The sequence below is a fragment of the Hippocampus bargibanti genome, linkage group LG20 (assembly GCF_051943395.1).
Source record: "Hippocampus bargibanti isolate YZ-2025 linkage group LG20, ASM5194339v1, whole genome shotgun sequence".
NCBI lineage: Eukaryota > Metazoa > Chordata > Actinopteri > Syngnathiformes > Syngnathidae > Hippocampus > Hippocampus bargibanti.
Genome location: NC_142753.1, coordinates 21145 through 33882, shown reverse-complemented (window position 1 = coordinate 33882; position 12738 = coordinate 21145). Strand labels below are relative to the sequence as shown.

The window sequence follows — 12738 nt, the reverse complement described above, 5'->3', positions numbered from 1 at the left end:
CAGCTGCCATACAGGAGCTTCTGGAAGCCAAGCGCAAAGCCCATACCACACTTCTCTCCAACCCTCATTCTCCACTTCTCCTCTCTCACTACAAGGCCATCCGTGGTGAAACACAGAAACAGCTGAGGATGATGGAGAACAAGTGGTGGCTCAGCAAGGCCCAAGAAATCCAGAGGCATGCAGACAACAACAACACACACGCCTTCTATGATGCTGTAAAATCCCTGCACGGCCCACGAAGACAACACATTGTCCCAGTTAAATCTGCAGACGGTTCTGTACTACTGAAGGACAAACAGCTAATACTTGAGCGCTGGGCAGAGCACTTTGACTCCCTGCTCAACCAAGTAAACCCTTCAGACACATCTGTCCTTGACTCCCTCCCAGAGCTTCCATCAGTTCCCTCCCTTGATGAACCTCCTCAGTTCACAGAGTACCATTCAACAAACACCTCCTGTAAAGAGATGACGCCAGCCTCAAATGAACGCCAAAAATAGCTGATCGTTGTTGTTCAAAACCACACTAAGACCACAAGGAAACAGCTACCAAGCGAGCAACCTGCTCTTGTGCAGAACCAAGACATGAACGGAGATGTGAATGATCATTATGCGAGAATGTGGAAGATGAAAAGATCAAGAAGAAAGGTTCGACACTAGCTGAAATGAACGACATTCATCAAATTAAGATGCATACTGGCAAGAGGAATTGTGGATGGACTTTTCATGAAGATCGGCCGACAAATATAAGCAAATAGAAGTAAGCTTATGCTGGTTAAGCATGCCAATAAAGAAAGCTTGAATGCCACAGAAGGCCAATACTAACATCTTTCATCATTCCAAGGAAGTCAGGTCACTGGATTGCGGCTTAGACCACCTGTGAAGAGATTTAGTAGGATCAAAAAGAGTCTGCACGATCAAAAGCCGCATGTTGTTTCAGGTTGGCTCCGTCCGGAGAACACCTGAGAGTGGAACAAGTGTGCCACCAGTAACTCCGCGGAAATCCCATTGGCCTTCAAAGCGCCATAAACTCTGTCCTGACAACATGGAGAATGAATAAACATCTGATGACGACTGCGGGCAGTCCTTGTTGTCGTGGACAAAAAAATGGCAATTCGATAGGCTATCGTACTCTAACAAGCCTAGGCCACTTCAATATGATCTGAATATGCACTGATTTCAAGGAGTATTTCGAGCCAATGCTTCTTCAGTTTTGGCAAAGAACTGGCTTAGCAAGTCCGCCTATGTCTTCAACATCCTTGCCATGCAGAGCTAGCACGTCTGGATGCTTACCTGAAGTTTATCCAAAACTGCACATGAACATGGCATTGAGGAGTTGATCATCATGGATGACTCTCATTGGGTCCACGAGTTCCATACGAGGTGAAAGCTCAACCATAAAAAGCAACTGAAGCTGATAAAACATTCCTAGGTACTCATATTCATTTTCTGGGGTCTCCAAGCATGACGTTCGCCAGACCCACGAACAGTGTCTGTTAGAAAACAGCCAAGGCTCATCGTCAAAAAATCACGGTTTAAGGGATGAAACTTCAGGGAAAATTTGGCTGACCTAAAAATTGGCCCCATGAGACAACTATCTGCCATAAATAAGCAATGGAATTACATGAAAAGGCATGGAATATAGGATGACTCAGAGGAACCTAAAATCATATCCAGAAAAACCATCAAATTCTCCGTCATCCAGGGGCTTGTGCGTCTTACCTCACAAGCGGAACTCTGCATTGCTCGCTACAGACAATGCCGAACTTATGCACATTAAAGACTGTAGCTTGGTACTCCTGCGAGTTTCATCAATTTCTTAGAAACAAAATCGTGGGACTGTCAAAGCCCTTCATTCTTGTCTTCTACACTAATGACTTCGTCGCACAGCGAATCGTGTCGGCTCAACCGTTTTATGATCTCGTCTCTCACCCGAAAACTGATGTCTCTCTGACACTCATCCACTTTGCCATGTGTCCCAGGCTCTGGTGATCATCGAGCTTAGTCACTCGTCTCCTGCATTGCCTACGATCAAAGTGCTCTTACTGTCTGAACAAACCGGATATCATTGATCATTGTACAATTCTAAAACTGTCACCAGTCATACAAAAGTTTCCCAGACTCCAGTCTTGAACTCGTGCTTCCTTTTGTGTACTTTTTAGTTCTTAGTTTGTTTCTAGCTTTTTTAATGAAATGTAAAATTCCTGAGTCTCTTGTTTTATAGTTGAGAAAAATCACTCTGTTCTGCTTATAATCATCATACTATCAAGTTGTATTAATTGCTCAATTCAGAATTTCTGTCAGTTCTCTCTTCAGCGTTAATCCTCCTGTATGTTGTCTCCTGTTTTCTTTAAGTATTTTCTTTGTCTCTGACTCTTATTCCTGTTTCTAGTTTGCTCTGAACTTTAATCGATCTAAGTTATTGTTCGTCAGTATTTCTGAAAGGGTTATCATGTCTCTAGGTCCACATTCCATGAAATTCGAAAATTGCAAGGAGTGGCTTTATCATAACCTCAAGTCAATTTCCCAGAATAATGGAACCTGTAACGATATGTAAAACATAAAGCAACTGATACGGATTTCTACAGATTGTGCGGAACTCAACTCGTGGTATGTATTCGCCATACTATGGGATCAGATCACTTCCGATTTCGGAAACCCAAGACTAGTAGGTGAAGCTTGAATGAAACACAAAACAAAAGTTCTACATTAGGGTAACAGAACTACTGAACATCATCGGTGCAATCGGTAAAATAAAAAAGACACATGTAAAAAGGTACCTTATCATCAGTCCAACAAGGCATACAATTCAGAAGAGAGGTGTGATTTTAAGATGAATCGCTGGTGTTAAGAACCAACCAATAATCAAGAAAGGACTTGGATTTGTACCAACCTTAAACCGAAGTGAAACAAAATTGTTCACCAGACGCAGCAGAATATTGGAACTACAGGATGGAGTTATCTGTAGTGGATGACATCATATACAAAGGCAGTAAGATTGTCATTCCAAAGACTTTGAGAAGTGAAATGCTCAAAAAGATCCATGAAGGACATCTTGGAATTGAAAAGTGCAAGAAAAGAGCACGACAGCTGATGTTCTGGCCTAGAATGAATCAAGACATCACAGATCAAGTGTCGAGATGTACAATTTGCCTCAAATATCAAGCAAATCAACCGGCAGAGCCACTACACCCACACCAAGCACCAGAAAGACCATACCAGAAGGTGGGTGCTGACCTGTTTTCGTGTCAAGGTAAAGATTATCTTTTGGTCACAGACTACTACTCCCTGTATCCAGAAGTTTGCAGACTGCAAGCTACAACAGCAGAAGCAGTGATAACATGCATGAAGGCCATATTTGCTAGAAACGGGATTGCAAACCAAGTGTTTTCTGATAACGGTCCACAATTCGCCAATGAGAAGTTCAGAAAATTTGCAAAGGAGTGGGACTTTAAACACATAACCTCAAGTCCACATTTTCCACAATCCAATGGATTGGTGGAAAGTTCTGTCAAGACTGTGAAAAGACTGATGTACAAGGCAACAGACAGTGGAACGGATTTCTACCAGAGCTTGCTGGTGTATCGCACAACGCCGCTCGAGTGTGGTATGTCCCCGGCCCAGCTACTCATGGGACGCGTGCTGAGATCCAACTTACCCATCCCGGAAAACCTGCTAAAGACAAAGGAAGGGGAGAAAGTGAGGAAGATGAAAGAACAACAGAAACAAAAACAAAAGTTCTACCATGACAGAGGAACACGGAACCTACCTGAACTACACACCGGTGACCAAGTACGGTACAAAGACAAAACAGACACATGGTCACAGAAAGGAACTGTTCTGCGTCAGGTCCAACCAAGGTCATACAACATTCAGACAGAGGAAGGTGCTGTTTTAAGAAGAAACCGCCGAGATCTTCTCAAAGAACCAACCATAGCAAGTCAACGAACAGAGACTGTAACAGAGACTATTGTAACACCTCTAAATCCAGGACATGCTATCCGAAAATCCTCAAGGAAAGTGAAACCACCTGAGAGACTGATTGAAACCATTTAACATGTTTTTCTAAGTGATCATGGTGAAAAAAAAAAATGGTGTGAATGTTTCATGTGGATGTTTCATTTATGGTTGCAAAATTTAGAAATACTTTATTCAAGTTTAAGGTTGCTAATTACTGACATAATTAAATTCATTACATTTGTTAAAAGTAAATAATTCCATTAAGAAAGGGAGATGTAATGATATGAGCAAATCGTATTTGCATGTTCTACTAGTGATGCCTGGCTTTAGATCAAAGGAGCATGCGCGCTGCTGCAAGTCAGTCTGATGAGAGCCTACGAGAGCGACACATGTCAATTGCCTTCTCCCTCCAACCAACACAGCCGTCCTAATAAAGAACCTCAACTCTATCCAGAAGTTGTATCATTTACCGAACCCGCTTACACAAAGCAACACACACGTCAAACTCTTTTGCGATGAAGGATTTGCTTGTCCTCCACAGCCACGATTGCCTTGTACGTTGTTCGGATATCACAATTCTTCTATTAAATCCATGGTTTAATTGGTGTCAAACAACAGTACTGTATATAAGCTATGCTGCTAGTTTTTTTTATGTGCTCACGTCGACAGGATAAACACGGAAGCTGGTTACGTGACAGGGGCTTGGGAGGACCCGACAACGGGGTTCGAGAGAGTGCCTGAATAGAATGCCGCCGCGCAGCTGTGACGTAACAACAGCTCTTGTTTCTATCTGGATGTGATAACGGCTACGTTTTGTTATTAAAAAGACCGACCAGTAGTAATGAAAGCTGTGAGCTATCAACAGTCTCGGCCAATCGCTAGTTTTTTTTATTGTGCTTGCGTCGACAGGATAAACACGGAAGCTGGTTACGTGACTGGGGGATCTTTAATACAGTATGGAATGAAAACTAAACATTGTTGCAAAAACGATTGCATCCATATACAGTAGTGGGCATGTACATACAGTAACACTGCAACAGGGAAACTGCAACGCTTACATCTTACTGTACATTATGTATGCATGTTTTGTCTGAGAACCGTGTTGCATCCGAAAGCCGCCAGTAGAGGGCACTCAGGCTCCATAGGATACAGTATACAGTACAGTACAGTAAATCTTTAATCGATTGCAAACATGTATGCTTTACTCTTTCTCTTCTGTATTTGAATCATATCCATGAATGGATGTGTAACAAGAAAGCATATTCTCCGAATCTGAAGCCATTGTTTGGATTCTTCAGCAATGCAAGACGTCTCGGCGTGACGTGAAGTCATTTTTATTGGTGTTTTGCATTTATCGTACTGCGTGTTTCTTGGTCACGTGACCAAGTCACGTGACCAAGTCGACCAATGGCGCGACCGATGGCGTGTATCGATATAAACATAGCAAAATGGCCGGCGGGAGATGAAAAGGAGCACCGTAGTAACCGGATTATCGTAATAACCATGAATAGTACTAAACTGAACTAATTATACATAAAAAGACTAGAAATGTGCACGGGAAATGAAAATAGTGTCGTAATAAGCAGTATTATCAATATAACCGATATCGATATAACAAGACTTTACTGTAGCTGATTTTTGAAAGCACTCGTGATATTTTTTTAGTTTTTGATCCTTAAGATTTGTGATTTCTCATCAAAGCCCAGTGAGGCAACTAAAATTAGGGTATAAAAACTTACATTGATTTACAATCCATGACGCACAAACCTGGCGTAATTCAATAGGGGTGGCTCCAAAAAATTCTGTGTTCAGCCCAACCATCAATATTCATGCTAAGCCCAGTGAGGCAACTGAAATTAGGGTATAAAAACTTACATTGATTTACAATCCGTGATTAATGATGACCAAATAAAATTCTAATATCATATGTGACTTGGTGACTTTGTGACAATTGGTTTTGAAAAAAAAAAAAAAATCAATCCCTTCAATGTGCCCTCAGAAAGAAGAACGTGTCTCAGAGTTGAGGAACCAGCTGTCAGAACGGCAGGCGCTTCGATCACGGAGAAGACCATCCACTGTCTCCAATCAAAACCATAACACCCCCCCGCTGGGCATCCACCCCACTGACCCCAGATCATTGGCTCCGCCGCCAGGGTACCCAGCACCAACTTCTGACCTACATGCGGTCCCTCCGTCCTTTGGCAATTCTTCCAGCCTCTACCAGCCCGACAACAAAATCAGCCGCAATAACTGTCACACCAGCAGGCTTCAGATGCTCTACAAATGAAGTGAACGTAAACTGAGTGTTTTCTTGAGATTTGTTGTAAATGTTTAATGGACCTCCATAAGGCGCAGCACGTGTAAAAAAAATGTCTCGGATGCGGGACAGAGACACGCATTTCGTGAAATGCAATTTTGCATCCGTCATATCCTACCGGTGTGTCATGGAAAGTATTCCATCTTTGACTGTGTTAATCTTATCCCCCTTTGGACCATGGATTTTGCTGAGATTTTCGTGGTCGTCGGGTTTTTGCCCCATTTCTCCTTCAGCAAATTTTGCCCTTTCAGGCACAGCGATGACTACAGTGGACAGCTAATCAATCATCACCAGATTACCGAGTGAATGAAGGGGTTAAATATTGTGTTGTTGTTTTTTGGCGCGTTGGTAGCACCAGTCTAAAAATATGGTGTTTTTTTTTAAGGGGACAAAATACAGCAAGTTCCGGAGAGCTTTCACTTGCACCCAAAATCCTTGTTGCCAAATGATGCTGAGAGCAGCAAAGGATTTCTGGTTGGATTTGAAAGTTTCACTTCTAACTACAGTCAATACATATACATGTGTATTGTATTGTATTCTAACTACAGTGATACCTTGGTTTACGAACTTAATTGGTTCCCAGACAGTGTGTGTCAGGCAGAAAGGGTGTATTCCACAAATTTATTTCCCATAGGAAACCATTAAAATGAGCGTAATCCGTTCCCCGGTCCCCATAAAACATCATTTTCTACTTTCTAATATTCTAAACCTTAAAACTACACAAAATATACCTTATTTTATGTATAATAAATGTGCTATGGTATTATAATTAAAGAAATAAACTACAGTATATTAAAGTCATTTTATTTACCTTTGTGATGGTCGTTGATGGCTTGATGGAATGGAGTGGCCGGTTTCCTCAGCATTAAACACTTGATGAGGAACGTAACCTTCTTTCACCATCTTGAGGAATGATCCCTCGTAGGTGCTTTCTCTGCGATAATTTTACCTTGTTCCTCATCAATTGTGTTCTGTTTAGCTGGGTTGATAGCTTTTTGCATCAAGTGTACCGATGGCTTTTGCGGGTTGTTTGTGGAGCCTGATTGATGGGATATTTTAACCTGGCAGTCTACACTCTGCTTTTGAACTATCAAAGTTGAAACGAGTCCAAATTTCACTGTTTTAATTGTATTTACTTTTATTCCCTTTTCTCACTCTCTCTGTCGTCTGCCTGTCTCTTTAATGTTTAACCCCCCCTCGCTGCTGCGTTCTTGACCAATCACGTGGCTTTAACCGAAGACTGGGGGCAGGGAATAGTGGACAAAAAAAAGTCGTCTGCATTTTCTTTTCTTGAAAACGGCCTCACTCTCTCTCTCTGTCTGTAACACCCACCCTCTTACTGCTGCGTTCTTGACCAATCGCGTGGCTTTAACCGAAGACTGGGGGCGGGGAATAGGAATAGTTTGGAGAACTGGCTCGTTCGCGAACGACACATCACTCGTTGTGGTGCTCCGTACGTATCCCGAAAAATTGTTCGTATGCCAAGTTAAAATTTTCATAAATTTACCGTTCGTACACCGAAAAGTTCGTAAGCCAAGGGGTTTGTAAACCAAGGTATCACTGTACATTTTTTTTTCTTTTCAGCTTAAAATTTTTAAAAGGAGTCAAAAACAACCACTAATACCTGGCCAAAATTGTTGTACGCGTTTGTTAAGAAACAGTTATTTTGTACCCTCATTTTGTGCAATGCTGTAATATTCTCTGTTAAGATAAATGAGGCATAATGCTGAATGTTGAGGGGGTCTGGCAACGCAGCCACAACGCTACATATGGGCCTTTGACAGTGATTAAAAAAATAGTTCTCAATGCTGAAAGAAGCGGTTTCTCTCTGTGCTCCGGCAAATAAACATCCTACTTGTTCGATCTAAACAAGAAGGACCATCTCAAGTTTTTATTCTACCAAATGCATCGCAAACACGGTGCAAATCTCAACAGCGTTGCTGGGCTGCCACCGCAGCAGTGCTGTTAAAAAAAAGGGTCTGGAGGTCATGGTCGTAAGTACAGGTGGTCGTAACTCGCGGTCGTAAGTCGGATGTTACCTGTATATGTAATGCATTCATACGCCATATCACCTGATCACTTAATAAGCTGTCCACTGTCGTAACCGCCATGCCGGAAAGGGTTAAATGTGTATCTCTTATCGGAGCAATGTGATGTAATCGTTAGGTGATTTTAAACCTCTCCATGTTCATCTCGTAAATAATAACAATAATAATAATAGTAATAATAATACATTCCATATATAAGCGCCTTTCAAAACTCTCAAGGTCACTTTACAGTTCCAGGATAAGTTTTTATGTAACTCTTTCACTGCCAGACATGTGCAAAAATGTGTCCACTCCAGTGCCAGGGTTTTTGTCATTTTAACTCGAATTCCAGGACCAACAGACTATTGAGATTTAGGACTACATAAACATTCAATGCAATGTGAGAAACCTTACACGCTCTTCTTGCATCAGAAAAAAATAGATAATTCGTAAATTATATGGATCTGGAGTTATATGAACTTGAAATGGGGGCGGCTGTACAAAATACAGTACATTACAATACAGACTGATTTATATAGCATAAGAAACCTTAGACTATCTTCTTTCATCAGAAAAAAAGTTAATGCCTAAATTATATGGATCTGGAGTTATATGAGCTTGAAATGGGGGCGGCTGTAGAAAATACAATACAATAAATACATACTGACCAGCGCTTGAAGGCCTTATGTGCCTTTGTTTCATTCGGAACTCATTTCGTATAACTGCTGTGCACTTTGATTCAAAACCGAAACCCAAAGGTCACTTTTTTGTTGACTTTGCTCAAAATTGAGGCTCTTCCTACATTTTACTCTCACTTCCAAACACACTCATTTTGAAAAGAAAAACGGGAACATCTGGCTCAAACCCAGCATAAAAATGAAAACGGAGGATACATTCACCCCTAGGTTTATTAATAAGGCATTTTTTTAATCCCACATTTCTGACATCCCCACAAAAAAAAATCCAACCTCATCCAATCAATCCATAAATCTGTCAAATGTTGTCATCAATGAGTTAGCATGAATATTGATGGTTGGGCTGAACACAGAATTTTTTGGAGCCACCCCTATTGAATTACGCCATGTTTGGTGTGCGTGTGCTGCTGCGTTTTCACTTCTGTACAGACAACTTGGTGTGTATTAATACAGTGATACCTTGGCTTACGAATTTAATTGGTTCCCAGACAGAGTGCGTAAGGCGAAGTGTGTATCCCAAACATTAATTTCCCATAGGAAACCATTAAAATGAGAATTATCCGTTCCCAAGTCCCCGTAAAACAATTTTCTACTTTCTAATTTTCTAAACCTTAAAACTACACAAAATAGACCTTATTTATTTGTGTATAATAAATGTGCTATGGTATTATAAGAAATAGACATAACTATATAATAAAGTTGTTTTATTTACCTTTGTGATGGTCGTTGATGGCTTGATGGAATGGAGTGGCCAGTTTCATCAGCATTAAACACTTGCATCTAGTTCCTCATCATTTGAGTTCTGTTGAGCTGGATTGATAGCTTTTTGCATCAAGTGGCTTGTGTGGGTTGTTTGTGGAGCCTGATTGATGGGATATTTTAACCTTGCAGTCTACACTCTGCCTTTGCCTTTGAACTATCAAAGTTGAAACTCTAACTGTCGTCTGCCTGTCTCTTTAATGTTTAAACCACCTCCCCTCACTGCTGAGTTCTTGACCAATCGCGTGGCTTTAACCGAAGACTGGGGGCGGGGAATAGAGGACAAAAAAGTCGGCTGCCATTTTGTTGTTAGAAGAACGGCTCGTACGCTAACGACACATCACTCATTGAGGCAGCTCCGTGTATGAAAAAAGTTCGCATGCCAAGGTAAAATTTTCATAAATGTAATGTTCGTAAACCGAAAAGTTCGTAAGCCAAGGGGTTCGTAAACCCCTAGTACTGTGGTCTCTCTCGGTCACGCAAGGATGTCTCTCTTCCGTTTATGGTCAAAAACCTTGATCTGCAGCATGGGCGATGTGACGGGAAAACGTAAATAAAGAGCAACCCTTTCAGCTGCAGGTGTACAAATCATTGAAACGTGGGCATCTTGTTCCTGCTTGATCCTCTCAAATTTGATATGTAATTCAATCTATTCAATGTTTGTCTTTCAAAAAAAAAAAGGATGTTCACAGTTAATCCTGTGACCCGTGTCATTGTTGTACATGAGAAAACGCACAGTGATTGTAAATACGGCAAGTGATGTAAATAAGAACGTTGGACTTTCTGGCATTTCTGAGCTGTATTTCACGTGGTACACTATTAAAATTATATTTATATGCTGTAATATCTGATCAATTGGTGACTTATTGCCTTTCCATTTCAACCCACAACCATGCCGGTGTTGTTTTGAAAAATTAGAGTGGTGTCATGGAAACTCACAAAACAAAATGTGTGTGTGTGTGTGTGTGTGTGTGTGTGTGTGTGCGTGTGCGTGTGCGTGTGTGTGTGTGCGCGTGTGCGTGCGTGTGTGTGTGTGTGTGTGTGTGTGTGTGTGTGTGTGTGTGTGTGTGTGTGTGCGCGTGCCTGCGCGTGTGTGTTTGTGTGTTTGTTTGTTTTTGTTTGTGTGTTTGTTTTGGTATGTTTGTTTTGTTTGCTTGCTTGTTTTGTTTTGTTTTTTTGGTTTTGTTTGCTTTTTCGTTTTTTGTTTGTTTGTTTTGATTGGTTGTTCAATTTATTTGTGTGTTTATTTTGTCTTTTTTGTATATTATTTATTTGTTCTTTTACTCACTATATATGTTCATCTATGTGTTTGTTGATTGCTTTATGTATTTGTTATTTTTTGTTTGTTTGTCTGTTTATTTGTTTTAATTTGTTTATTTGTTTTATTCATGTTTGTTTACATGTATATTTATTGTTGATTTATTTTGTTTGTTTTTTAATTTGTTTATTGGTTTGTTTGTTTGTTTTGTTTGTTTGTTTGTTTGTTTGTTTTTGTTGGTTGTTTAATTTATTTATTTGCTTATTTTCTTTTTTGTTTTTATTTACTATTTGTTCTTTTATTCACTATATATTCCTCTATGTGTTTGTTTGTTGATTGCTTTATTTGTGTCACATCGTCGTCGCCGTCCTGAGCGCGCCCCTCCCCTCCCGTCACCTCCTCCGCTGCTCCCTGTAGACGGCCCCTCCCCTCCTGACTCACCCGGGCTCCCGCACCTGTGTTCAATTCCCTTGATTGTGCCTTCTGGCTATAAAAGCCACTCTCACGCTACCGTCGCTGTCGGAGTATTCCAGGAAGTTCCCTCGCCACTACATCGTCGTCAGGTCTGGCCCGTTAGTCACTACCTTTGTCAATCTCACTGTTTGTTATTTACTATGCGTGTCTCAGTAAAGACCTTTTGTTGGAAACCTGTCTCACCGTATTTCGGATCCTACCCGCACCTCCTTCCGTCGTCCCTCGAGCCCTGTCACCAAGCCTCGAGTGGACGTGACAATTTGTTATTTTTTGTTTGTCTGTTTATTTGTTTTTTTGTTTTTGTTCGTTTACATGTACACTTATTTGTTTGTTTTTTATTTACTTTGTGTATTCATTTAGTTGTTTGTTTTGTTTATTTAAGTTAAGGTAAAGTGGGTTGAATTAATTTTCGCCGATTGTCACTTTTTATAATAACTAAATCTGAAAATGAGACAAGTTAAGATCAATGAAACAAATATCATTTATTTTTCCTGGACAAAAAGTTTAATGATTTTAAAGATAATATCCTCGGACATTCTGAGATAGAAATTTTGACAATGGGAAGAGAATGAAAGCTCTGTTTGAAAAACTTTCCACTCGTGGTATGTGTGCTTCTTCCTATGTGAGCCGCAGTATCAAGGATACAGTAAACCCAGTAGATAGCAGTCAGATCACCCTATTTGAGTGACACAGCTATTTGGATCATAAAAGACTAGAAGCTCATCATTAAAAGATGGGCAGAACACTTTGAATGTTTCCTCAACCAGCCTTCCCCAACAGACCCTTTAGTTCTAGAGGAGCTCCCTGATCGCCCGACTATCCAAGACCTTGACCTTCCACCAACCTTTGGAGAGGTTAAGAGTGCTTTAAAATCTCTGAAAAGCAATAAGAGCCCTGGTCCTGACAGTATCCCGGCTGAGATCCTCATGCAAGGAGGCTACCTTTGTACCCGTGCCCTCTTCCTCTTCATCAGTCATGTATGGAAGCATGAAACTGTGCCTCAGCAGTGGAAAGATGCAAATATTGTGACCATCTACCAAGGTAAGGGGCACAAATCCCTCTGTGGTAACAGCCGTGGCATCTCACTTCTGGCAGTTGCTGGTAAAGTCCTGGCTAAAGTGATGCTACATAGATTGATAAACGGCATCACAGAAGATCTGCTGCCAGAATCCCAGTGTGGTTTCAGGAAGAACAAGAGCACCGTAGACATGGTCTTCACAGCTCGGCAGCTTCAGGAGAAGTGTAGGGAACA

The 12738-nt window shown here is 41.0% G+C and overlaps 1 protein-coding gene across 1 annotated transcript in view; it reads left to right on the top strand.

Annotated features, from left to right (window-relative positions):
* The window catches only part of gabbr1b (gamma-aminobutyric acid type B receptor subunit 1b), a 235593-nt gene extending 224994 nt beyond the window's left edge, over positions 1-10599 (top strand). Inside the window, exon 24 of the mRNA XM_089023383.1 lies at positions 5956-10599. Within this exon, the coding sequence (XP_088879509.1) occupies positions 5956-6243 (288 nt within the window). The 3' untranslated portion in view covers positions 6244-10599. The remainder of the gene's footprint in view (positions 1-5955) is intronic.
* Positions 10600-12738: the final 2139 nt, after the last annotated feature.